At 42.7% G+C, this 27748-nt stretch overlaps 1 protein-coding gene across 1 annotated transcript; it reads left to right on the forward strand.

The window, feature by feature from the left end:
• LOC131447150 (F-actin-uncapping protein LRRC16A) lies at nucleotides 1-27748 on the forward strand. Its single transcript, XM_058618653.1, has 37 exons — nucleotides 1-230; nucleotides 4258-4355; nucleotides 4826-4876; nucleotides 7682-7741; nucleotides 8327-8448; nucleotides 9111-9208; nucleotides 9840-9910; nucleotides 10164-10237; nucleotides 10501-10576; nucleotides 10813-10901; nucleotides 11004-11098; nucleotides 11375-11461; nucleotides 11562-11665; nucleotides 11738-11815; nucleotides 12171-12247; nucleotides 12417-12521; nucleotides 13072-13141; nucleotides 13244-13325; nucleotides 13416-13515; nucleotides 13610-13664; nucleotides 13864-14036; nucleotides 14397-14465; nucleotides 14552-14645; nucleotides 14713-14940; nucleotides 15054-15176; nucleotides 15246-15421; nucleotides 18530-18617; nucleotides 18701-18868; nucleotides 18962-19028; nucleotides 19239-19498; nucleotides 19584-19702; nucleotides 19803-20295; nucleotides 20484-20526; nucleotides 20765-20905; nucleotides 21033-21164; nucleotides 23645-23806; nucleotides 26581-27748. Exons 1-37 carry the CDS (start codon nucleotides 203-205, stop codon nucleotides 26703-26705), a joined length of 4281 nt encoding a protein of 1426 aa, XP_058474636.1. The 5' UTR covers nucleotides 1-202; the 3' UTR covers nucleotides 26706-27748.

A 27748-nucleotide genomic window follows, 5' to 3' on the forward strand; every position in this document is an offset into this window, starting at 1 on the left:
TCTCTCTCTCACACACACACACACACACACGGACTAACTACTTTTCTGCGTCTTTTACCGAGTAACGTACCTGCTCGTGCTCGCGCGCGCGCGAGTGGAGCAGACCGGTGACAGCTCAGGACCAGTTAGCGCGGTCTCGCGCACACACACACACAGGTGAGGTCTCTCCCGCTCACTCGTGTCAGACGTGTCGCAGGAGAAGATGACGGACATCAGTCAGGAGCTGCTGGGTGAGTTTAATCCAGATTAAATCATGTGTGTAACTTGTTCAATGTGATCGAAAATGAACTCGTCACGTCACTGAAAATCGTCTTAATAAAACCACGCAATATTACCGTGGATTTACACTTAACAAAGACAGAATGCTGAGGGTAAACTCCTGTTAAGGGATTTTTCGTGTTTGTTTGTTTTGGAGTTTTTTTTCCTCCCCCACTTTTTCCACCTCAGGTATTTTCATGTCCTGAGGGGAAAAAAAGAGAGTTTACCTGAGAGAGACTCTGCCACTTCCTTATCTGAGGCTGGAGGCGTGTGTTTGTGTGTGTGTGTGTGTGCGTGTGGGGGGGGGGGGTCCTGGGAAAGGGGTGTGTCCTGAGAAATTCCTTTGGATTGTGAGATATTATCACCACAGACTCTCGGATGACTGAACGTCAGAGAGTGAAAAGTGAAAGAAAACAGTTCAATTTAGAGTTTCCTGAACGAACTATGGTCTTTGAACGCAACACTGTTTTGATTTGGAGTCAAAAAATCTTCTTTAAATCATTCAATCACTCATTGTGTGAGATTCTAAAGGTATAAAAATGCCTTAAAGTCATACTTTAAGAGGAGGAGTTAGGATTGAGCCATGGTGTCTCAGTGGTAGAGCCTGTTGTCTTTCAACTGGAAGGTTGTGGGTTCAATTCCTGACTCTGCTCGTCTATGTGTCCTTGAGCAAAGACACTTAGGACCATGTTGCAGTGTATGAATGTGTGAGTGGTTATCTTATGAAAGATGAATGGATGAAAACTGTAGTTTTCATGAAGACTAGAAAAGCTGTATACACAGTATACACAGTATACTCAGTACTCAGTATACTCAGTATTCAGTATACTCAGTATATTCAGTATTCAGTATACTCAGTATTCTCAGTATACTCAGTATACACAGTATACTCAGTACTCAGTATACTCAGTATTCTCAGTATACTCAGTATACACAGTATACTCAGTACTCAGTATACTCAGTATTCAGTATACTCAGTATATTCAGTATTCAGTATACTCAGTATATTCAGTATTCAGTATACTCAGTACTCAGTATACTCAGTATATTCAGTATTCAGTATACTCAGTACTCAGTATACTCAGTATATTCAGTATTCAGTATACTCAGTACTCAGTATACTCAGTATTCAGTATGCTCAGTATATTCAGTATTCAGTATACTCAGTACTCAGTATACTCAATATATTCAGTATTCAGTATACTCAGTACTCAGTATACTCAGTATTCAGTATGCTCAGTATATTCAGTATTCAGTATACTCAGTACTCAGTATACTCAATATATTCAGTATTCAGTATACTCAGTATACTCAGTATTCTCAGTATACTCAGTATTCAGTATACTCAGTATATTCAGTATTCAGTATACTCAGTATTCTCAGTATACTCAGTATACACAGTATACTCAGTACTCAGTATACTCAGTATTCTCAGTATACTCAGTATACACAGTATACTCAGTACTCAGTATACTCAGTATTCAGTATACTCAGTATATTCAGTATTCAGTATACTCAGTACTCAGTATACTGAGTATACTCAGTATATTCAGTATACTCAGTACTCAGTATACTGAGTATACTCAGTATATTCAGTACTCAGTATACTCAGTATTCAGTATGCTCAGTATATTCAGTATTCAGTATACTCAGTACTCAGTATACTCAATATATTCAGTATTCAGTATACTCAGTATACTCAGTATACTCAGTATTCTCAGTATACTCAGTATTCAGTATACTCAGTATATTCAGTATTCAGTATACTCAGTATTCTCAGTATACTCAGTATACACAGTATACTCAGTACTCAGTATACTCAGTATTCTCAGTATACTCAGTATACACAGTATACTCAGTACTCAGTATACTCAGTATTCAGTATACTCAGTATATTCAGTATTCAGTATACTCAGTACTCAGTATACTGAGTATACTCAGTATATTCAGTATTCAGTATACTCAGTACTCAGTATACTCAGTATATTCAGTATTCAGTATACTCAGTACTCAGTATACTCAGTACTCAGTATACTCAGTATATTCAGTATTCAGTATACTCAGTACTCAGTATACTCAGTACTCAGTATACTCAGTATATTCAGTATTCAGTATACTCAGTACTCAGTATACTCAGTATATTCAGTATTCAGTATACTCAGTACTCAGTATTCAGTATGCTCAGTATATTCAGTATTCAGTATACTCAGTACTCAGTATACTCAGTATACTCAGTATACTCAGTATATTCAGTATTCAGTATACTCAGTACTGAGTATACTCAGTAGATTCAGTATTCAGTATACTCAGTACTCAGTATACTCAGTAGATTCAGTATTCAGTATACTCAGTACTCAGTATACTCAGTATATTCAGTATTCAGTATACTCAGTACTCAGTATACTGAGTATATTCAGTATTCAGTATACTCAGTACTCAGTATACTGAGTATATTCAGTATTCAGTATACTCAGTACTCAGTATACTGAGTATACTGAGTATACTATATACTCAGTATACTGAGTATACTGAGTATATTCAGTATTCAGTATACTCAGTACTCAGTTTAGTAAAGTATTTGTTTTTATTGGACGTTGATGAGACGCAGCAGAGACCTTGTGTCCTCTGTTACTGAACCATGAAAGGACGCTTTGTGTCTGCTGCTGCTGCTGATGATGAAGCTGATGATGCTGATGATGATGATGAAGGTGCTGCTGCTTCTGCTGCTGCTGCTGATGATGATGATGATGAAGGACCTTTATTCCGTGTTTCTATCGTGATACGGATCAGTTTGGGTCAGGGCTTGTGTTCCCATTGACAACAGTACCTTTACTTGGTGGGCGGAGTGTGGGCGGAGCCTGATGGTGGCCATGTAGGTTTATTTCCCATGACTCCTTGCGTGAATTATTCCAGCACGTCTGTCACTCAGTGTGTTCACATTTGTGTTAAAAGACCAATTTTAGTCAAAGACTAAGACAATTTACTTTTCTTAACATCACGTAAACGCGACTAAAGTGGAGCTTAGTCTGACTAACATACCCGGATCATGTGACTCAGTCCGGTTACTCCTGCATGTAAACACTTAGTCAGACTAAAATGGAGCTAGTCTTAGTCTGACTAACATACCCGGATCATGTGACTCAGTCCGGTTACTCCTACATGTAAACACTTAGTCAGACTAAAATGGAGCTAGTCTTAGTCTGACTAACAAACCCGGATCATGTGACTCATAGTCCGATTACTCCTGCATGTAAACACTTAGTCAGACTAAAATGGAGCTAGTCTTAGTCTGACTAACATACCCGGATCATGTGACTCATAGTCCGATTACTCCTGCATGTAAACACTTAGTCAGACTAAAATGGAGCTAGTCTTAGTCTGACTAACAAACCCGGATCATGTGACTCATAGTCCGATTACTCCTGCATGTAAACACTTAGTCAGACTAAAATGGAGCTAGTCTTAGTCTGACTAACAAACCCGGATCATGTGACTCAGTCCGGTTACTCCTGCATGTAAACACTTAGTCAGACTAAAATGGAGCTAGTCTTAGTCTGACTAACATACCCGGATCATGTGACTCAGTCCGGTTACTCCTACATGTAAACACTTAGTCAGACTAAAATGGAGCTAGTCTTAGTCTGACTAACAAACCCGGATCATGTGACTCATAGTCCGATTACTCCTGCATGTAAACACTTAGTCAGACTAAAATGGAGCTAGTCTTAGTCTGACTAACATACCCGGATCATGTGACTCATAGTCCGATTACTCCTGCATGTAAACACTTAGTCAGACTAAAATGGAGCTAGTCTTAGTCTGACTAACAAACCCGGATCATGTGACTCATAGTCCGATTACTCCTGCATGTAAACACTTAGTCAGACTAAAATGGAGCTAGTCTTAGTCTGACTAACAAACCCGGATCATGTGACTCATAGTCTGATTGAAACAAATAAATGAACACGTTGTTATCATGTTTTTTTCTGTCTGTTGTAGAGAGTGTGCGGGAGGCCGTGGGTCGGAAGGTGAAGTTGACCCTGAGGCGGAAAGTCCAGCTGGAGGTCAAAGGTGACAAAGTGGAGAACAAGGTTCTGGTGAGTGACAGATGTTTGACTTTACATGGACCTAAAATGACATAAATTTAACTTAATTTGAGAAGTTTAAAGTGGTCGTACGAGAGCTGACTGTGCTGTGTGTCTTTAACAATGTGTTCATGTCTTTATCTCACTGTGAAACACACTTTTTCAACAGGAAACGGAAGTTTGTAAAACACACACACACACACACACACCAAAGTCCATAGAGAAAATAAGTGATTTTAACGTCACACACACAGGAGCTGCTGATCCACTGCTGCCTCCATCACTAAGTTCTAATGTCTTATTTTGTCACTTGGGCAAATCGTTCACTCAGATTTTTCATTTTTCAGGTTCTTTTCAGGGAAAAAATAAGAAGAAAATCCCAGAAATGAGGCTTATTTTACTTTCTTGTGTGTTTTTTGACATTATTTCCTCCCTCGCTCCCTCCCTTCCTTCCGTCCTTCCTTCCTGTGTCTCTGTTTCAGGCTCTGGCCTCACATCGAGCGTACCTGCTGACAGCCCGAGTCCCATGTAAGGTGAGTAGATCTGTGTTCCTCACTTCTCTTTCCTGCGTCTCCACAGACGTGCCGCTGCTCGTTCCCCAGCTGTTTTTCTCCTTATTATAAAATAAAGACAACAAGACGTAACATGTTCCTCACACTGAAACTTCACCTCTGGTCCAGACTCAAACATCTCTGCAGCTTCTGCAATTCCCCAGAAATGAGACTTGTGTAGCATACAGAAAACAACATACATGTCATTAAATAAACCTAAACTATAGAGACATACGACATTTGTAATTGTGTAATCCAGGTCAGTGAAAAAACACTCCAATGAGATGAAATCCTGTAGTTTCATATAAAGACTGTCACTTTTCTAGATATGACCAAAGATGGACTCTTAAAACAACAACAACATGTCAGGTGGACACAGACATTTCATGTTCTTTAAAAGAAACTTTGGTAGTTTTGTGTTGAAGCCGCTGCATATTTGAAACTTACAGTCTCTCGTCCCTCTCTCTCTCTCGGGTGAGGACATGTCCGTCATTGGATCGTTTTTACCCAGAGACAGAGCAGCTGTGAGAGAAGGAAAAGTCCTGCTTTTCTTTATTTCCTGCTGTTATTTTCAGAAATCTATGAAATAAAACCTGAAAAACAACAGGAAATGAACTTCTCACCTCAGATTAGAACCAGGATTGAATCAGATTCACCTCAGTGTTTTTAAAGTTTCCTCTGTTTGATTTCTTCTCTCCAAATCTAATTATCTAATATCACTACTTATCTTATTTTACTAGGTATTTATCTTGCTAGTTATCCTGGTTATTGTGGTGTAGCTAGCTTTCTTACTAGCTATGTCTTCTTGCTGGTTATCTTGGCACATCTCTATCTAGTTAGCTAGCTAGTTATCTTTCATTCTATTCATTGTGGTATTTATCCAGCTTTCAATCTTGCAAGCTATTTATTTATCTAGCTACCAGTTACCTAGCTGGTTATCTTTAATTTATCTTAGTATCAATTTATCTCGTGATCTAACTAGCTATTTATCTGTCTTTCTAGTTATTGTGGTATCTATCCAGCTTTATATCTTGCTAGTTAGTTTAGCATCTCTCTATCTACATGTCCAGTTAGTTATTTTAGTGTCTTTCTCTTTTTTTTTTTCTGGTATTTAGCTAGCTATCCTCCTAGCTATTTATTTACGTATGTAGTTACCGAATTAACTATCTGGTTATGTTACGAGTTATCTTGCCCAATATATTGCTATTTATCTTGGTATCAATTTCCCTGTGTTTAAGCTGTCTAACTAGTTATTTATTTTGCTGGTCATCTTTCTTGCTAGTTATCATAGTATCTATCTAGTCTTGCTAGCTATTTATCTATCTTGCTAGTTCTTGTGGCATCTTTCTGTCAAGCTATATCCAGCTAGCCAGCTAGTTATTCTGCTTACAAGTTATCTTGGTGTCTATCTACCGAACTACTTATCTTCCCGAGATAACGTCGTATCTCGTATCTATCATTCCGAGCTATTTATGTATCTTGCTAGTTACCTTTGGCGCGTCTCTATCTAGATATCTAGTTAGCTAGCTGGTTGTCTTTCTTACAAGTTATCTTGCCAAATATCTTGGTATAACTTTACCTAGCTACATATATTTATATAGCTGGTGATCTTGTGTCCATCTATGACGTAGTTATCTGTCTACAGTAGCTATAACTAGCTATAGCTATAACTATTTTGCTAACATTAGCTACAACAAGCTATTATTGAGAGTCTGAGTCTTTTCTCACAGTGGTTACTCTGACGACCTCTAAAATCAGCTGACCTCTGACCTGTTGTTGCTGTGTGTGTGTGTGTGTGTGTGTGTCTGTGTCTGTGTGTGTCTGTGTGTGTGTGTGTCTGTGTCTGTGTGTGTCTGTGTGTGTGTGTGTGAGAGAGAGAGACACTTAAACAGAGGGAGGTTTGTCAGGCTGAAAAAAAAGACAATGGAGGAATTTAACAGCTGGCAGAGGACGAGTGTGTGTGTGTGTGTGTGTGTGTGTGTGTGTGTGTGTGTGTGTGTGTGTGTGTGCCCGCCCCTCTCTTCCTCTCTTTCTATTTCACTTGCACTGAACTTTTTTCTTATTCATTTTCCTGCTCCGCCCTCGCTCTCCTCTGTTTCTCCCACTTTACTGTGTACTCTCTCTCCCTCTCTCTCTCTCTCTCTCCCTCTCTCTCTCTCTCTTCCTGCCTCATTACTCTACATCTTTTCTTCTTTCACTTTATTTTTCACACACAGCACAAACAAAACTTTCTTTCCTTCTTCCCCCTCCCCCTTTTCTGTCTCACTTGCTTTCTCTTGGCAGCGACTCGAGACTCCACCATTATTATTACTCTGTGTGTGTGTGTGTGTGTGTGTGTGTGTGTGTGCGCTCCAGACATTTGCTCTGCAGACTTGTGTTTTTTTCTTTTCCTTTTTCTTTTTTTAAAGTCTTATTCTGTGGTTTTCAGCAGGTCTTTGTAGTCATGAATCCCAGCTCCACATTTATCACAAACACACACACACACACACACACACACACACTGTGATTCTGTGTCTAATAAAGCTGCAACTATAAAATATGTTTTTTGACAATAAATCCATCAATTATTTTTCTGGAGTGGAATAATGATTTGTTTTTGGTTAGAAATGAGCAAAGAAAACAAATAAATGAAAACGAAAACTAATAAATAGCCACAACATGATATAATCACAATATTAAAGTTACAATACGATACTGTCGCGATCAGAATTCAGAATAAGATTGTAAAAGTATAGGATTAACATCATCATTGTTTCATAATCATAATCCGTGTCTTCATTGTTTCAGGTTGAACATTCCTTCAGTTACCTGGACGTCCAGGGAATCAGCAGCAACAAGCCCACTCAGGTGAACACACACACACACACACACACACAGCAACAACAGGTCAGAGGTCAGCTCATTTTAGAGGTCGTCATAGTAACCACTGTGAGAAAACACTCAGACTCTAAATAAACTCTTTTACAAAAAACTAAATTGATTGATTTTCTCAAAAGAGCTTAATTTGCTTGTTGTAGCTAATGTTAGCAAAATAGTTAGCTACTGTAGACAGATAACTACGTCATAGATGGACACAACCAGCTAGCTAGCTAGCTAACTAGACGTGCCAAGGTAACATAAATAGCTAAGATACAAACATAGCTTAGGGAAGATAAGTAGTAGCTGGCTAGCTACATATAGCTTGACAGAGAGATGCCACAATAACTAGCAAGATAGATAAATCGCTAGCAAGACAGATAGTTAGATAGATACTATGATAACTAGCAAAATAAATAACTAGTTAGACAGCTTGGTAAATTGATCCCAAGATAAATGGATGAATCACATTTTCAACTTGGATATTACGACTTGTTGATTACAACTGTATATGAGCTAATATTAGCTCATTTCAGTGTTTACTGTGTGTGTGTGTGTGTGTGTGTGTGTGTGTAGCTGGTGTTGGAGCACGAGCGCGGTCCATGGAGTCTCCGGCTGAGCTCGGTGGAGGAAGTGGACGAGGTCATCGCTCACATCGGCTGCTGTCTGCACCGCATCTGCCCGACAGGTTCACCTGTGTAGGTGCCACACAGTTACCATAGTTACCACGGTTACCACGGTTACCACGGCTACCACTCACACTCCCGAGATGTAGGCACGGGACGATTTTTTATCGTGATAACCAGGTTGTGTCACTTTGACCTGGATACGTTTAAAATATGAGAACTCATTTGTTAGATTTATGTCACAAACGTCTTTGTCTGTCTCACTCTCTCTGTCTCACTCGCTCTCCCCGTCTCTCTCTCCCCGTCTCACTCTCTCTCTCTCTCTCTCTCTCTGGCTCCGTCTCACTCACTCTCTTTCTCCATCTCACTCACTGTCTCTCTCACTCTCTCTCTGTCTCCGTCTCACTCACTCTCTGTCTCTCTCTCTCTCTGTCTCCGTCTCCGTCTCTCTGTCTCTGTCTCCGTCTCCGTCTCACTCACACTCTCTCTCTCTCCCCGTCTCACTCTCCCCGTCTCACTCTCTCTGTCTTTCACTCTCTCTGTCTCTGTCTCTCACTCACTCTGTCTCTCTCCCCGTCTCACTCTCCCCGTCTCACTCTCTCTCTCTGTCTCTCTCTCTCTCTGTCTCTGTCTCCGTCTCTCTCTCTCTCTCCCCGTCTCACTCTCTCTGTCTTTCACTCACTCTGTCTCTCTCTCTGTCTCTCTGTCTCTCTGTCTCTGTCTCTGTAAGGAAGAAAGGTGATGAGGAAGTTAAGCTTGAAGCCTCCAGAGCGGACGACCGCACTCCAGACGATGTGGGACGATCACGGCTCGGTGGACGTGGGACCCTGCGGTAAATGAACCTGAAAATGTTGACGTGATTTTCACTCAGGGACGGAGAGAAAGACTTTTGTAATAAAGTCTGCGATGTCCACGTCTTTATCTCACTGTGAGACAGGAAACTGAAGTTTGTAAGCACACACACATCCTCACTCTCCCACACACACACACACACACACACACACTCACTCTTCCACACACACACACACCAAACCTCATAGAGAAAACCAGAGATTTTAGCTGCTGGTCCTCTGCTGCCTCGTGTGGTCACTTTGTGTCACTGAAGTTAATCTGAACGATTTTAAAAACCAAAGTGACAAAATAAGACATTTGAACTTAGTGATGGGGGCAGCAGTGGATCAGCAGCTCCTGTGTGTGTGTGTGTGTGTGTGTGAGTGTGTGTGAGTGAGTGAGTGTGTGTGTGTGTGGGAGAGTGAGTGGTTTACACACTTCAGTTTCCTGTTGGAAAAGTGTGTCTCACAGTGAGATAAAGACGTGATCATGTGACGTAGATATCGTAGACTTAATAATAATAGTTGTATTATTGTATTAGTCCGTCTCGCAGCTGAACGTAACTGACTTTGTGTCAATAATCATAAAAAGCTGAACTATCCCTTTAAATAAAAGTGACTCTTTGTCTTCAGGAGGCTTCTCTCATCAGTACTGGTGTGTGTGTGATCACCTGGGTCTGCCCTACAGAGAGGAGGTCCAGTGGGTCAGTTCTACTTCCTGTTTTCTATGTGCTCCTCGTCCTCGTCCTCGTCTGTCTTTAATCACTCTGACGTCTCATGTGTCCGTCCACTGCTCATCTGTTTTCTGTTTCTCCGTCTTCTCTCCACTCGTTCACTCTGTGCCGCACTTGAACGCACCGTTGTTAAAGCTGTAAGCCCACTCCCCTCCCCCCCACACCGTCCCCGTCCCCTGCCCTCATGTCTTCTGTCCCACCTGTTGTCTTCTTCATGTCCCAGGACGTGGACACCATCTATCTCACTCAGGACACCAGAGAGCTCAACCTGCAGGACTTCATTCACCTGGAGAACAGGTATGAACACAACACTGTAGGTTTTATTGTTTTCATATAAAACAGCTGACAAGTGGTGTCTGTTTTTAACTGTTTTATTGTGTTTTTAACTGTTTTTTATGTGGTTTTATCTGTTTTTAACTGTTTTATTGTGTTTTTAACAGTTTTTAACTGTTTTATTGTGTTTTTAACTGTTTTATTGTGTTTTTAACTGTTTTTAACTGTTTTATTGTGTTTTTAACTGTTTTTTTATCAGTTTTTTATGCTATTATCTGTCCTGGCAGGGATTTAGTGGCCATCATCGCAGCCCTGGAGTTAAACCAGTGGTTCACCAAACTGTCCACCAAAGACTACAAACTGGTAACTAACAACCACAACCAGTGTATACATTACGACCAATGTACTGTGTATATATATATATATATATATATATATATATATATATATGATGACGACCATCAATTACTCTGTAGGATAATCAGTGTTTGTATAAAAATGATCAGTGACTTTTTATAAAAATGATAAATATCTGCACATGAATTGTCAGTCCACAGTGTGTGTGTGTGTGTGTGTGTGTGTGTGTGTGTGTGTCTCAGTCCACAGATGTGTGTGAGCAGATCCTCAGGGTCCTGGCTCGGTCCAGTCGACTGGAGGAGCTGGTTCTGGACAACACTGGACTCAAAAGGTCAGAAAGAATCCAGACTATATTTGTTTCTGTTGATTTTACTTTGTTTGTTTGTTTGTTTGTTGACTTTTACCTTTTTTTTTTTTACATTTTCACTATCAGTGACTTTGCTCAGAAATTGGCCGTTGCTCTGTCACAAAACCCCGCCTCCACGCTGCACACACTCAATCTGAGCAACAACTCACTGGAGGACAAAGGTCAACACACACACACACACACACACACACTCAAAATAATCCACTATACTATAATCATCATCATCACCATCACTCATAATCATTTCCTGTATATAAATAAAATCCAGGTTTGTAAAACTTGTTTCCTGACACTTGTGCGCCCTCTGCTGGCCGTGTCGTTGGGTCTTTATGTTTCTAGTCATCAGTGAACTTCAGTCAACTGTGTTTTTTACGAGACGACTAAAACTCCGCCTTCCTCATGATGACTGAGGTCGGATTGGCTGTTCCTCTGTGCAGGTGCAGCTGCTCTCAGCGCTCAACTTTCGAAACTGCCCATGGGTCTGAAACACCTGAACCTGAGCAGGACGTCCATGTCCCCTAAAGGTGAAGACGCAGGAAAAACACGTCATAATTGTTTTTTTTCCAGATGAATATATTGTTGTTGTTGTTGTTGTTGTTGTTGTTGCTGCTGCTGCTGCTGCAGGCGTGAACCTCCTGTGTCAGTCTCTGTGTGCTAACCCGGCCGTCGCCTCCACCCTCACTCACCTGGACTTGTCGGGAAACTCGCTGCGAGGCGACGACCTGCAGGTAAACGACTGCGCCGTCTCACAGCGACTTCACCTCCACTCGTTTACAGCTGCTTTTGTTTTGTTTACTCAGAACCTGCACAACTTCCTGAGTCACTCCAACAGTCTGGAGACACTGGACCTGTCCAACAGTGACTGTTCACTGGAGCCGGTAAACAAACACAAACATAGCCGAGTGGATAATAATGTTGCATTTCAGGTGCATTTTCAATCAATCAAACTTTATTTATACTTTTATACTTTCATACAAAATAATGAGGGTCAAAGTTCCTACCTACCTTCCTACTTATCTAACTAACTAACCTACTTGAGGGTTGTTGATGTTCATTCCTTCAATGTCAATAAATAAATCAGTCTCAGATCATTAAGAGCTTAAAATAATAAATAAAAAAGAATCTTAAAATGTATTCTAAAATAAACAGGAAGTGATTTTAAAATCTGTGTCATTTTAACATGAATTACATTCATTTTGTGTGTGTGTGTGTGTGTGTGTGTGTTCACTGCAGGTGTGTGCGTCTCTGCTTCGAGGATCTTTGAAGCGTCTGTCCGTCCTCAACATGTCAAAGTGTGTCTTCTCTCACAGGTGAGAGTCCTGACTTCCCCTCAGAGGGGAGGTCACTCTCAGATCTGATTAATCATGTTCTGTTTTCACGTTGTTTCTTACGTTTGTGTGAAGACGACAGACATAAAGCGTCGTACAGTTGATCGCTGACTGTGTTGACATGAACGCGTCTCTGCTCAAACTCACACAGGAAGTGCAAAGAAATCCCCGCCTCCTTTAAGCAGTTCTTCAGCTGCGCTCAGGCCCTGAACTCCGTCAGTCTGTCGGGAACCAGACTTCCTCTGGAGGCGCTCAAGTAAGAAAAGATTTCAACTTTTCACTCATTTACAAAAATACCACCTGATAGTTTTCCACCAAACTATAGAAAGAAAAAGAAGATTAAAGTCCAGGTCCAGATCCAGATCCACATCCTGATCCTGATCCTGGAGGTTTTCATGCCTCTGTTTGTTGATGATGTCCTGATTTCAGGGTTCATCCATTCATCTGAAGACGATATCTCAAGAACGTCTCGAGATAATTGCTTCCAATTTGGTACAAATCTTCACATGCACTCAGAGATGGCCTGACTTGAATTTGGTGTTCATAGGTTAAAGTTCAAGGTCAATGTGACCTCACAAACGTTCACCTGGACTCAAGGTGAATTGTTTCATGGTTTCGATTTGGTTTACAAAAGTCAGGTTGGCGTCACAAACATTTACGTTTAAAGAAAACAAGCACATGTTCTTTGGACAAGCAGAAAAATCCATGAGCTGGTGAATATTTTTCAAACGTCTGTGTTCATTTTTTATTGCTCAGGTTCAAATAAACAACAACACATTTTCCTTTGGACGTTCTTTACTTTGCAGGTCCTTGTTGTTGGGACTCGGCTGCAACCCCAACCTCAGTGAAGTGTCTCTGGATCTCAGCTGCTGCGAGGTAAAAACACACAGATCACAATTTACACTCCATGTATCCAGAGCAGATGTGGAGTCATGGACTTTGTTTGTTTGTTTGTTTGTTGGTTTGTTTGTTTTGAAGCTACGTTCGGCAGGATCTCAGATCCTGGAAGGCTGCATCGCTGAGATTCCCAACATCTCCAGTTTGGACATTTCTGACAACGGTAAGGAGGACACTTTTTGTCTTTAATTAAAACCTTTACGATGATACAGTTCTGAATTAATGTCTTTTTTCTTCCCCATCTGTGGCTCAGGTCTGGACATGGATCTGACCACTCTGCTGGTCTGGCTGTCCAAGAACCGCTCCATCAGACACCTGTCGCTGGGCAAGAACTTCAACAACATCAAGTCCAAGTGGGTGAAAAGTCTTCTTTTCACAAATTGTTAATAAAATGTTTCGATGTTTCCAAGGATTTTTTTTATAATCGTTGTCCACGTGTCCCTCCAGAAACGTGGCCTCAGTCCTGGACAACCTGGTTCACATGATTCAAGAGGAGGAATCAGTGAGTGAAACATCAAAAAACTAGTCCAACTTCATTTCCCTTCGTTCCAACCAAGTGTTTGTATTTTAATGAGCAGGATTCTTCCAAAATGTGATTACATTTGGCTCAAACATTCACTGGACTCAAGGATGGAAAGACGTGCTTTTGTCTTCTTGTTTCCTCAAACGTGTTCCTTGAGATTCTCACTCTTCCTCTGCAGCCGCTGACGTCACTGTCTTTGGCTGACTCCAAGCTAAAGGCCGACCTCTCCATCGTCCTCAACGCTGTGGGCAGCAACACGTCTCTGACCAGAGTGGACATCAGTGGAAACGGCATGGGAGACATGGGCGCCAAGATGCTCGCCAAAGCTCTACAGATCAACACCAAACTCAGGTGAGAAGCAAGAAACTGAAGTTTGTGAACCACTCACTCTCCCACACCAAAGTCCATAGAGAAAATCAGTGATTTTAGCTTGCAGGGTCAAAGGAGCTGCTGGTCTACTGCTGCCTCGTGTGGTCACTTTTTGTCACTGTAGTGAATCCTAATGTAGGATTTTTCAAAAGCCAAACTCATAAAATAAGACATTTGAACTTAGTGATGGAGGCAGCAGTGGATCAACAACTCCTGTGTGCTTTTCTCTATGGACTTTGGTGTGGGAGAGTGAGTGTTTTACAAACTGTCTCACAGTGAGACAAAGACGTGATCGTGTTCTTAATCAGAATCACATGTATTTTCACCTCTGTGTCTCTGTAGGACAATAGTATGGGACAGAAACAACATCAGTCCTCAGGGTCTTCAGGATGTCGCTGCTGCTCTGGAGAAGTGAGTTAAAAAAACATCTTATGTTTCAAACCAGATCTTCTGCCTTTAAAGGTAGTAAAAAAAAAAAAAAATGCTCTGTTCATCAGGAACTACACCATTCGCTTCATGCCAATTCCCATCGTGGACGCCGCTCAGGCGCTGAAGGCAAACCCGGAGAAGACAGAGGACGCTTTATTAAAGGTGACTCTACTCACACACATCAGTGTCTTGTGTGTGTGTTGACACACATGAACTTTGTGTCTTTCAGATGGAGCAGTATCTGCTGAGGAACCATGAGACTCGTAAGTACCTGCAGGAGCAGGCGTACAGGCTGCAGCAGGGAATCGTCACCACCACCACACAGCAGATGATGGACATGATGTGCGTGAAGGTGCAGGATCACCTGAACTCACTGAGGTTCACTGAGACCAGCACAGTCCAGGATGACATGAAGGCGGCCGAGAACCTCATGAAGGACGCCAGGAACTCCAAGACGGTGAGAGGACGCAAGCCTCAGGAGACATTTTAGAGACCATCATTTCAAAGTCCAATCTGAGGTCCAAAGTTTCTCTCTCTCCCTCTTTCTCTTTACCTCACTCGTCCCTGTAGCTCCTCCCTAACCTGTACCACCCAAGGAGTGGGGGGGGCAGGGGGACTTGTATGGGGGCGATCCAGGACAAACTGGAGTCCATGGCTGGAGAAGTGGCGAGCGTGATGGACGAACAGCTGCAGGTACAGAGCTGTGGAAATGACTCTCACCTGTAGTCAGACATTGTATTGACTCCTCCCCCTCCTCCCCAGACAATGTTGGTGTCCATGGTGGACGCCGCTGAGGGTCTGTGTCCTCACGTGATGACGAGGAGCGGCCTTCGTCAGGAGCTGATGAAAGCCGGGGCGGGGAGGATGACCATTCCTCGCAGCTTCGTCACCACAACGCTGCTGGAGCAGTCCGGCGTTGACATTATCAACAAGATCAGGTCTGTGTGGCATGTGTTTGTTATTGTAGCCATTTTCTACTACCTTTTCTGGGACGGCATCCGTGATGTAGAAGGTAAATTAGATTATTCTAGACTTCCTACCTCCTGCCATCTGGACATACTCCGAACAGCCCTGGACTTACCTAGTTAACCTGGTTGTCCCTAACCTAGTTAACCTGGATGTCCCCTGACCTAGTTAACCTGGAGGTCCCCTGACCTAGTTAACCTGGATGTCCCCTGACCTAGTTAACCTGGATGTCCCCGACCTAGTTTACCTGGATATTTCCTGACCTAGTTAACCTGGATGTCCCCTGACCTACTTAACCTGGATGTTCCCTGACCTAGTTAACCTGGATGTCCCCAATCTAGTTAACCTGGATGTCTCCTGACCTAGATTTACCTGGATGTCCCCTGACCTAGTTAACCTGGATGTTTCCTGACCTAGTTAACCTGGATGTCCCCAATCTAGTTAACCTGGATGTCTCCTGACCTAGATTTACCTGGATGTCCCCTGACCTAGTTAACCTGGATGTCCCCAACCTAGTTAACCTGAATGTTTCCTGACCGAGTTAACCTGGATGTCCCCAACCTAGTTAACCTGGATGTCCCCAACCTAGTTTACCTGGATGTCCCTTGACCTAGTTAACCTGGATGTCCCCAACCTAGTTAACCTGGATGTCCCCTGACCGAGTTAACCTGGATGTCCCCAACCTAGTTAACCTGGATGTCCCCTGACCTACTTAACCTGGATGTCCCCTGACCGAGTTAACCTGGATGTCCCCAACCTAGTTAACCTGGATGTCCCCTGACCTAGTTATAATTTTATTTAACCAGGTTAGTCTCATTGAGATTAAAATCTCTTTTACAAGAGAGACCTGGCCAAGGTGGACAGCAGAACACAGTTAGACATAAAACACAATACAAAATACAAGTTCAATATTAAGTGCAGTAGTAAAACATAAAAATAAAATAAAAAACTAATTGTTTTTTTTACTAAAAACAGTCACAAGTTCCGATGGAGTCCGACTTCAAACTCATGACAACGGCCTTGAATTTGTTAAGAGTTACTAGATCCTGAAGCTTGAGCTGCTTCTGCAGATTATTCCATAAATAAAAAAACTTAAAAGCTGTTTTACCCAGCTCTGTACAAGCTTGAGGAACATGTCCTGAGACCTTACCGCATGGGGGGCACATTTTCAGGACATATACAATGACAAATAACAAGGGAGTTTACCTAAAATCGCCATATAGATAAAAACATACCAATGACTAAGTCGTCGCATAAAAAGAGAAGGCCAGTTTAATCTTGAGTACAGCGTACAGTGATGAGTTAAGGCTCTGCTGTTTGTAAAGGCTCCATGATATACAGTGTCCAACATATGTAGACAGTGAGCTGATGAATTAATGTACAACAGATCACCATAATCAAGAACCGGCAAAAGGGTAGCTTCGACTAGTCGTCGTCTAGCCTCAAGAGAAAAACATGATTTATTCCTAAAGTAAAAACCTAACTTTAGTTTCAGTTTTTTTTACCAGGTTTTGTATGTGAGTTTGAAAAGAGATGTGGTCATCAATCATAAATCCCAGGTATTTGTAAATAGACACAACCTCAATTGCATTACCTTGGGAAGTTAAAATATTCTGATTTAACACAATCTTTTTGGAGTTAGAGAATACCATTAGTTTGCTTTTATCAGCATTGAGAACAAGCTTCAGTTGACAAAGCTGAGCCTGCACTTGATCAAAAGCACTTTGCATGTATGCAAAAGCCCTTATTGAGCGAAGATGCACAACAATAAATAACACTATCATTTGTCCAAGGCTATTAATATACAAAGTAAATAAAAGCGGTCCCAGAACTCAACCCTGGGGAACTCCCTTACGCACTGTAAGCATCCCAGAAGTAAATCCATCAAACTGCGTAGCCTGAGTTCTGTCAGTGAGGTAGTTGACAAACCATCCCACAGTATGATCAGAAAAACCAATATTAATAAGTTGCTGTATCAGAATGTGATGGTCCACAGTATCAAACGCTTTAGATAGATCAATAAAGAGAGACACGCAATGTTGTTTTTTATCTAGAGCTTCTATGATGTCATTTAAAACTTTGATGGCAGCAGTAGTGGTACTATGATTTTTTCGGAACTCTGATTGATATACAGATAATATTTGATGAGTATGGACATAATCTTTAACCTGCTCACTAACCAGGGATTCCAGCACTTTTGATAACACTGAGAGGTTTGAGAGTGGTCTGTAATTATAAAAATTTTTTGGATCCCCTCCTTTAAGTAGGGGTAGAACATAAGCAGCCTTCCAGTTCTTAGGGGTTTTGTTTGAAGCCACGATAAAATATGGAGAATTTCACATACATTGCAGTGAAAGGCTGTATTTTTGTTCTTTGGGGATTTTCCTTTTCATTTTAGGGCTTTGGTTGCATTAATAGGTCCACATGATTGATGAGTTTAAAACAAAAACCATCAAGAAATCAATTGGTAGATTATTGTCTACATATATGTTGTCCCTTTGATGGAGGATTTATATAACATGATGATGCTGAAATACTTCATTTTCTTTGTCACTTACACATTCAGCCTGTCGCCAATATTCTGCCACGCCACATCCCTCGCTTTATTGATTGTCCTCATATACCTCCATGAGGAGGGTTTGCTCCGCTGCAGAACATCTCTGCACGTTCTTTTCTCTTGCTTTTCGGCATTTTTCACAGTTTCCGTGCTCGACTAGAATGGGCTTTTTATTTTCCCTGTGGGCGTGCACAAGTTGAGGCTTAACAGGTGAGGCTTGACTAAGCATCAGGTGGAGCCAGCTGATTTCACTTGATGGACAACTTGGAGCTAGATTGGGAAGTGGAGCTTAGTCAAGCTTCAAGCTTACACCTAAGTCTGGCAATTCTTAGCTACGTTGATGGAATACCCCCCTGATCTTCAGCATGATGGCCCTGGTTGTTTTGTTCCCACGAGAATTATTCTGCTATTTAACTGCAGCTGATTACCAGATGTCGTCATGTGCTGCCGTAACAGACTGATTATCACTGCACAGACTCAGTAGAGATTATTTGTGTGTTCTTGTTGTGTCTTTGCACCACAGTGAAGTGAAGCTCAGCATGGCGTCTTGTCTGTCGGATCGCATCGTAGACGAGATCCTGGAGTCTCTGTCCAGGTCGCAGCACACTCTGGTCAGTTTGTCCTCTCTTTTCCATCGGTCTGTATTTTTGTTTGTCCTCCTGTCCACTCATCTGTCCTCTGTCTGTCTTCCAAGGCTGACCACCTGATCAGGAAGGATCAGCCTCTGGTGCACCGCGAGCTTCCAATGGAGACGGAGGTCCTGGATGAGACGGTTCTACAGCCTGAGAACCATGACCTGGAGCGGAAACCGGGCCACAACCAGGAGCGGAAACATGGCCTGGAGGACATGGACACCTGTATGGTAGGACAGGAGGACTGGAGGACAGGATTAGGAGTTACGAGCTCTACAGTGAGGTAGCTTAAAATACTGAAAACATTTATGTGTGCTGTTTAGATGACTCCTAAATCCAAGAGGAAGAGTATTCTGGTGAGGATGCTCCGCCCCGTCTCTGTGGCGTTTGGTGAGTGACACAGATCAACCGTACTAATTTTGTCGATCACCTGGACAGAAAGTCAATGATAAAAGACACATCTTTGGTCTGATCTTTGACTTTCTTCAGATCAGATTTGGTTTATATTCCAGAAAACAACAAATAAAAAAAAATGCCATGTTTTCAGAACCTTTGCGTTGGTCTTTCTTGGACTTCTCTCTTGTTGTTTCTAAATCACAGAGATGGAGTTTGACCTGGACAAAGCTCTGGAGGAGGTTCCTATCCACTTCGAGGATCCGCCTCCTCCTCCCCCCCTCTCACCCTTACCCGACAGGATGTCAGCCTACTACGGCGACCTCCCGCCTCCACCGACTCCTGCCTCACCGGACACTAAGTCGGTTTTTGTTGGCGAGCTGCCGCCCGTAGAGCACAAGACGCTGGAGCATCGCACCAAACTGCGGCCAAAACCGAAGAAGAGAACAAAACCCAGCCGACCACCTGTGAGCGACATACACTTATTATCTTTGAGGATTGTGAATGATGTCGATGTCTCATCTCTCATAAGTTTGCCGTCATGTTTTCCAGCGGAAAGTAGCCGTGGCCGTGTCACCACACGAGGCAGAGCAGCAGAACACCGCCATAGGAAAGCTGGACGAGGGCCTGGAAGACTTTTTCTCCAAGAAAGTCATCAAACTCAGCTTCAGGTGAGAGTCGAGTTGTGTTTGTCGTTTCCCCAAATCTGGTTGATTAGAACTAAAGTTCAGTGTGTCATCAGCATAGAGACATAACATCTGCTTTCTTCAGACTTCCCTCCATCAAAGGTCCGTCCACAAACACCCAGGAACCATCGGATAAGAAACGTGAGTCCAGAAAGAGCGGCTTCTTCAACCTCATCAAATCCCGGACATCTCGCTCTGAGAAGAGTCCCGGCGCCGCCTCCATCACTCCACCCACCACGTCCCCGTCCACCACTGCGTCCGTTAGCCCTGTGACCGAGGAGGCGCCGCCCACACTGCCGGTGAAAACCACTACGACCATGCCGGAGCCTCTTCAGGAGCTCTACAAGGCAGAGTCCTCCAACCACACTCACGCAGAGACGGAGGCGTGTCCAGCTGCCGCTGCCGCCGCCGCCGCCGCCGAGGAGAAGGAGGAGGACGTGGAAAAGCAAAACCCGGAGAAGGAGAAAGTGGAGAAGAAGGAACATCCTCACATTCCCCGGCATATTGGAATCCCTGTGATGGGAATGGACCTGCTGGCTGAGATGAAGGCCAGACAAGAGAAGATGGCCGTTAAGAAGGTGGGCGGAGTCTGTGCGTCAACAGCTGTGATGCTATTTAACACATTCACACAGCTGGTGCGGCTAACGCTAAGCTGAATACAGTCATAATAAAATGAGATAAACGGCTTGAATCCATCATTAGTGAACATATTCAGTGCCTTCTTGCGTTGCTTAGCAACATGTTCACTTTAAATCTCTGTTTTCAGTCTGAGGCATCGTCTTCACTGGACAAAGTGTACGAGGACAAAGGTGAGTGTCCGTAACTGTGAACAAGAGGCGGGACAAAAAAGTGTCTCAAAACTTTTAGTTAAAAAATGACAGAATAATTTCCTCATGTCTCCCCATGTGTCCTCATGTCTTCTAATGTGTCCTCATGTCTCGTCATGTGTCCTCATGTCTCCGCATGTGTCCTCATGTCTCCCCATGTGTCCTCATGTCTCCCCATGTCTCCTCATGTCTCCTCATGTCTTCTAATGTGTCCCCGCAGACGAGGACGAGTCCAGACCGGAGCCGACACCCAGGTCCAAACCACCGGCTGTCGTCCCAAGACCACCTCTGTCTCCGGCCACCAAAGTCCTGCTGACCTCTGACCCCACCATTCCGAGACCAAGCTCCTCCTACAGTCTTGGTGCATAATGACAGGATTTGAAAAATATTCATTATTCACAGTTTTTTCATTATTTTTCACAATTTTATTTCATTTTTTTTATTAATTTTCACACATTTTTGGTTTGTTTGTTGTTTGTTTTTTACAGAAGATGCTGAGTCTCCTGTCTTCAGCACTGCTGCCAAAGTTCCACTTCCCGCCCCTCGCCTGAAGAGGGCGCCATCAGAGCAGGAGCGAGAGGACAACAGCAGCAACAGTGTCCCTGTGTCTCCAGTGGACGGTCAGTGTAACCTTCATGAAATACAGATTTTATACTATTTACTTTTTAAATATTTACTTATTTCATATAAAAAGACAGAAAGTAGAAAATATTCACATTAAAGAAGCTGAAAAATGACAGAAAGTAGAAAATATTCACATTTAAGAAGCTGAAAAATGACAGAAAGTAGAAAATATTCACATTTAAGAAACTGAAAAATGACAAAATAGAAAATATTCACATTTAAGAAACTGAAAAATGGCAGAAAGTAGAAAATATTCACATTTATGAAGCTGAAAAATGACAGAAAGTAGAAAATATTCACTTTTAAGAAGCTGAAAAATGACAAAGTAGAACATATTCACATTTAAGAAACTGAAAAATGACAGAAAGTAGAAAATATTCACATTTATGAAGCTGAAAAATTACAAAAAGTAGAAAATATTCACATTTAAGAAGCTGAAAATGACAAAAAGTAGAAAATATTCACATTTAAGAAACTGAAAAATGACAAAGTAGAAAATATTCACATTTAAGAAGCTGTAAAATGACAGAAAGTAGAAAATATTCACATTTATGAAGCTGAAAATGACAAAAAGTAGAAAATATTCACATTTAAGAAGCTGAAAATGACAAAGTAGAAAATATTCACATTTAAGAAACTGAAAAATTACAGAAAGTAGAAAATATTCACATTTAAGAATCTGAAAAATGACAGAAAGTAGAAAATATTCACATTTAAGAATCTGAAAAATGACAGAAAGTAGAAAATATTCACATTTTTGAAGCTGAAAAATTCCAGAAAGTAGAACATTTTCACATTTATGAAGCTGAAAAATGACGGAAAGTTGATTTATTAAGTGATTGAAGGCTGAACAGCTGCAGGAGAGCAGAGACAGTTTGTGGCGTTTTAACGTCTGAAATAAAACACAAGTGTGTTTAATGAGACGTTGAGTCGCTCACACGTGTGCGGGGGTTTCAGTGTAATTAACGTGACGTTTTCTTCTGTGTAATCAAAGAGACAAGGAAGACGAGAGGACACAGTGAGACAAACAACATCCATAATGTCTCTGTATGTTTATCTAAAAGTTACAGAAATCACAAAATCCAAATCAGACATGTTAAAGGTGCAGTATGTAACTGCTGTTGTTGTCTCACTTTACTTCCTCAATGTTTTGTCTGTCTTCACATAAGACAAATCACTTTCTGTGTGCAGTGCGGGAATGTTACATGTGTGTAATACACTTTATTTCTCTATGGACTTTGGTGTGGGAGAGTGAGTGGTTTACAAACTTCAGTTTGCTGTTGGAAAAGTCTGTCTCACACTGAGATAAAGACGTGAACGTGTTCTTAAAGGTGACGTATTATGCAAAATCAACTTTTTAACCATTTCAATACTTATATTTGGGACTCTGGAGGCCCTACCAGTCGCCAAAGTGTGGAAAAAGAATACTCAGTCATGTTTTCGTGGTCCCCCTTAGTGTAAGTATAGGCCATAAAACACGCCATGTTGAATTCCCTGCGCCTTATGACGGCAACATGCGCATTTCACCGCAAATGTTACCACCCACCAGTAAGTTTACTTGGAGAGCTCCACCTTAGCTCCACCTTAGCTCCACCTTAGCTCCACCTTAGCTCCACCTTAGCTCCACCTTAGCTCCACCTTAGCTCCATAAAATGCCGGCGAGGGAGGAAGAGCGGTATTATGTCAACGCGGAGGGACAAGTGTGCTGTTGGTGGCTGCACAGTGGAGCACAGTGTTTTACACAAACTTCCAGCCTCAGAGGATTTTATATATGAAGCTAATGTGCTGGATAAAGTCAGCAAACGTGTGTTTGTGTGTTCGCACCACTTCACATCAGACTGCGGCCAGCGGTCGCCGTATTTAGTCAGCGACCGTATTTCACCGACGTACAAACACACACATGTTTAAGAAAAGGTCACATAGAGGTCATAACTGAGCATTCTGACACGTCCTAATTAAACATATTAGTTCAGTACGTCCTCCATGACCGGAGCACAGACTCAGTCTGATACAGTCACATACAGCGATCAGCGGTCAGCGTCCCTAAGTGTTTTTAACTGATTTACAGTTGGTCAGTGTTCAGCTTCGTCTCTTCCTGTGACGACACTCGCGCTGCCATGTTGATATTGTCAGAGAACTAGTGGAGGGAGGGGGAGAGGAATGAGGGGAGGGAACAGGAGCTGAGTGAGTGAGCGCAGTAAAAAGGACAAATCAGAAACCCCCTGGAAGAAGTGGGCGTGTGTTTGCCTGTGTCGCATTTGCACAAAACTGAGCGTTCTGAAAGGGGCGGGTTTAGCAGGGTTATTGAACTGCTATGGTGCTTCATCCTTATGGTATTTTGACCAAAGCATGTCACTGACATGTTCATTAGGACACCAGGGAACTATTTTAACTTGGGGAAATAGGGTAGAATATGTCTCCTCCTGCTGGTTCTCAGCAGCAGGGGGCGCTGACTATTTAACGTTTGTGTCTTCAGAGGAATGTCCTGCCAAAGACGTCGGGGACACGTTTCAATCGCCCGCCACTGAGAACGAGTGTGGTGGTGTCAGCAGACAGTGGTCGTCTCTGAAGAGTTCAGCCACTCCTCCTGCTGCCAGAGAGGGCGACAGAGAGCGAGCCAAGTCTCTTCCTGCTTACGGTGACTGTACACACGACGAACACATGATGAACACATGATGAACACATGATGAACACATGATGAACACATGATGAACACATGATAAACACATGATGAACACATGATAAACACATGATGAACACATGATAAACACATGATGAACACATGATGAACACATGAGAAACACATGATGAACACATGATGAACACATGAGAAACACATGATGAACACATGATGAACACATGAGAAACACATGAGGAACACATGATGAACACATGATGAACACATGATAAACACATGATGAACACATGATGAACACATGATGAACACATGAGAAACACATGATGAACACATGAGAAACACATGATGAACACATGATGAACACATGATAAACACATGATAAACACATGATGAACACATGATGAACACATGAGAAACACATGATGAACACATGATGAACACATGAGAAACACATGATGAACACATGATGAACACATGATGAACACATGATAAACAAATGATGAACACATGATAAACACATGATGAACACATGAGAAACACCTGATAAACAAATGATGAACACATGATAAACACATGAGAAACACCTGATAAACAAATGATGAACACATGATAAACACTTGATGAACACATGAGAAACACCTGATAAACACATGATGAAAACATAGATAGGGAAGATAGAACAAAAGATGCAGGAAAACAACATGAGGGAGGTGTGGGAGGGCATGAAGACAATCACTGGCTGCAGCTCCAAGAGAAAACCCCCCATGGAGAGCGATGTGGGACGGGCAAACCAGTTAAACCAGTTCTTTAACAGGTTTGATCACCCCATCCCATTCACACATCTGAATGCTGATGCCCTCACCCCTCACCTCACCCCCCAACTCACACAAGCCTCCACAAACACAGATGAGGACAACTCCCAACCCCCCACCACACCACCCACGATCACAGCAGCTCAGGTTTATGGAGAGCTGAGGAGGCTGCGCCCTAACAAAGCTGCAGGTCCAGATGGAGTGTCACCTCGACTACTGAAGGCCTGCGCGCGGGAACTGGGTCACCCCCTTCAGCACATCTTCAACCTGAGCCTGGGACTGGGGAAGGTTCCCCGGCAGTGGAAGACATCGTGCATCATCCCAGTCCCAAAGAAACCCCATCCTGGAGAGATGAACGACTTCAGACCTGTGGCCCTGACGTCGCACGTGATGAAGACCATGGAACGACTGGTGCTTCATCACCTCAGGCCACAGACCTGCCATGCCCTTGACCCCCTACAGTTTGCTTACCGGGAAAAGGTGGGAGTGGAAGATGCCATCATCTTCCTGCTACACCGATCTTTCTCTCACCTGGACAGAGTTACATTTTTGGATTTCTCCAGCGCCTTCAACACCATCCAGCCTCTGTTCCTAAGGGACAAGCTGTCTGGGATGGGAGTGGGTTCACACCTAGTTGCCTGGATAAGTGACTACCTGACCGGCCGACCCCAGTATGTGAGACTGGGGGAATGCAGGTCTGACACAGTGGTCAGCAACACGGGGGCGCCGCAGGGGACTGTGCTCTCTCCTGTCTTGTTTACCCTGTACACGTCTGACTTTCAGCACAACTCAGAGCTCTGCCATGTGCAGAAATTTGCGGACGACACAGCCATTGTTGGCTGTATCAGGAGTGGAAAGGAGGATGAGTACAGGGAGCTCATCCAGGACTTTGTCACATGGTGTGACAGCAATCATCTGCTCCTAAACACCACCAAGACCAGGGAGATGGTTGTGGATTTCCTCAGATCCAGGGTGCACCCAGAACCAGTTCTCATCAAGGGGGACTGTGTGGAGGTGGTGCACACCTACAAATACCTGGGAGTATAGCTGGATGACAGGCTGGACTGGACCACCAACACAGATGCTCTGTGCAGGAAAGGACAGAGTCGTCTGTACTTCCTTAGAAGGCTGGCATCCTTCAACGTCTGCAGGAAGCTGCTACAGACCTTCTACCAGTCTGTGGTAGCGAGTGCCCTCCTGTACTCAGTGGTGTGCTGGGGGGGCAGCCTAAAGAAGAAGGACGCTTCACGCCTGGACAAACTAATAAGGAAGGAAGGCTCTGTTGTAGGCACAGAACTGGACAGTCTGACATCCATAGCTGAGCGACGCACTCTCAACAGGCTCCTGTCCATCATAGACAATCCACACCATCCACAGACAGAGGAGCAGCTTCAGTGACAGACTGCTGTCAATGTCCTGCTCCACAGAAAGACTAAGGAGATCATTCCTCCCCCATGCCATCAGACTCTTTAACCTGCATCATACATGACACACACACACGCAAGCACACATGTACATCTCATTCTTTTTAACACCTTTATATTTTTTATATATTTTTTCTTTTTTCCTTTTTATACATATGTTTCAGTTTATATTTAGACTGTACATAGACGTGCATGCCTCTTATGTTTCTATCGTGTAACATATTCTGGAGCTGCTGAACTGTGAATTTCTCTGTGACATGAATAAAGTATCTATCTATGATAAACACATGATGAACACATGAGAAACACATGATAAACACACGATGAACACATGATAAACACACGATGAACACATGAGAAACACCTGATGAACACATGATAAACACACGATGAACACATGAGAAACACCTGATGAACACATGAGAAACACCTGATGAACACATGAGAAACACATGATAAACACACGATGAACACATGATAAACACACGATGAACACATGATAAACACATGATGATGTTTCTTCTTCTTCTCTCTGTAGCGACGCCGCCGTCGTTCACCGACGCTGACCTCTGTTCGGCCGAGGACGAGATTCAAACTCCAGCCGCCGACGTGAAGTCTGACAACAAATCAGAGGACGAGTGTGGAGACGACGTCCCCTCATGAGATGTCCACGGTCCTTACATCGCATCAGAGACACTGAGAGACAAAGCTGCGATTTAGAGTGACCGTGACCATAGAGGGGCGTTACCGTGGTAACCAGCTGTTACTCGTCGTGTCCAAAGCGGCGACATTTGGAGTTTTTTGTATTTTTATGTAATTAATTGGTGAAAAACAGCAGCGTGCGGTTCACTTCATCACCTCTAGTGGCCGCAGTCAAGCACACATGGCAAGTGATCATGTCCGTCGTAGCTGCTGAGAAATGACGTGAAACCTGTTTTAAGTGACTTAAAGCTGCAGTACTTACCTGAAAACAAGACGTTTGTGTGTATGCAGCAGCAGAGCAGGGGTGGGTGGAGCCAAACTTTTCTGTCGCGAACCTGAAAAAAACAAAAAAACAAACAAATCGCTTCCTGTGTGCAGTGTGGGGGAATGTGACCTGGTGACACGGCACGTGAAAACAGGAGAACTCGTCTTTTGATGATGATTTAAATGTCGTTTATGTAAGTGACGCCTTATTATAAAAAATCATGGAGAACAAAAGTGCATCAACGTACGCAAGTGAGTGAACATCGGCCGATGAATCCGATAATTATAACGATCATGTTAGCATCAGCTAATGCTATGTTCCCGAACAGAATATTCGCGGCCAACATGAGGTCAATGTGGTGGGGAAAAAATGAGTGGGAGGAGCCAAAGGTCTCACTCAACCAATAACAATATATTTTAAATTGTAACTTTTAAAAAAACAAAACAGGCGACTTTCAATCAAACTGCTGCACTTCCTGTGTGTGTGTGTGTGTGTGTGTGTGTGTACAGCACAAACGTTAGCTTGAAATGGGTTTAATCACAGTTAAATGGGGTTTCTATATATTTTATTATGTTTATTGTTGGTGATGGATTTTTTTTTTCCTTTTATCGGGAAAATTCGTGAAAATTCTTTTTAGAGAAAACAAATATGTTTGTTGTTGTTTATATGTGGGCGGAACTACACACCTGCAAATATCTGTGTGTTTATGTATATATCAATAAATACACTCTCAAGAACA

Source organism: Solea solea, chromosome 20 (genome assembly GCF_958295425.1).
Source record: "Solea solea chromosome 20, fSolSol10.1, whole genome shotgun sequence".
In the NCBI taxonomy this organism is placed as follows: Eukaryota; Metazoa; Chordata; class Actinopteri; order Pleuronectiformes; family Soleidae; genus Solea; species Solea solea.

Coding starts and splice junctions, on each gene's coding strand:
- LOC131447150 (XM_058618653.1), top strand. CDS start 203: ATGACGGACATCAGTCAGGAGCTGCTGG. Junction 15,177..15,245: donor TGATGGACGAACAGCTGCAG/GTACAGAGCTGT, acceptor CCTCCTCCCCAG/ACAATGTTGGTGTCCATGGT. Junction 15,422..18,529: donor GACATTATCAACAAGATCAG/GTCTGTGTGGCA, acceptor TTTGCACCACAG/TGAAGTGAAGCTCAGCATGG.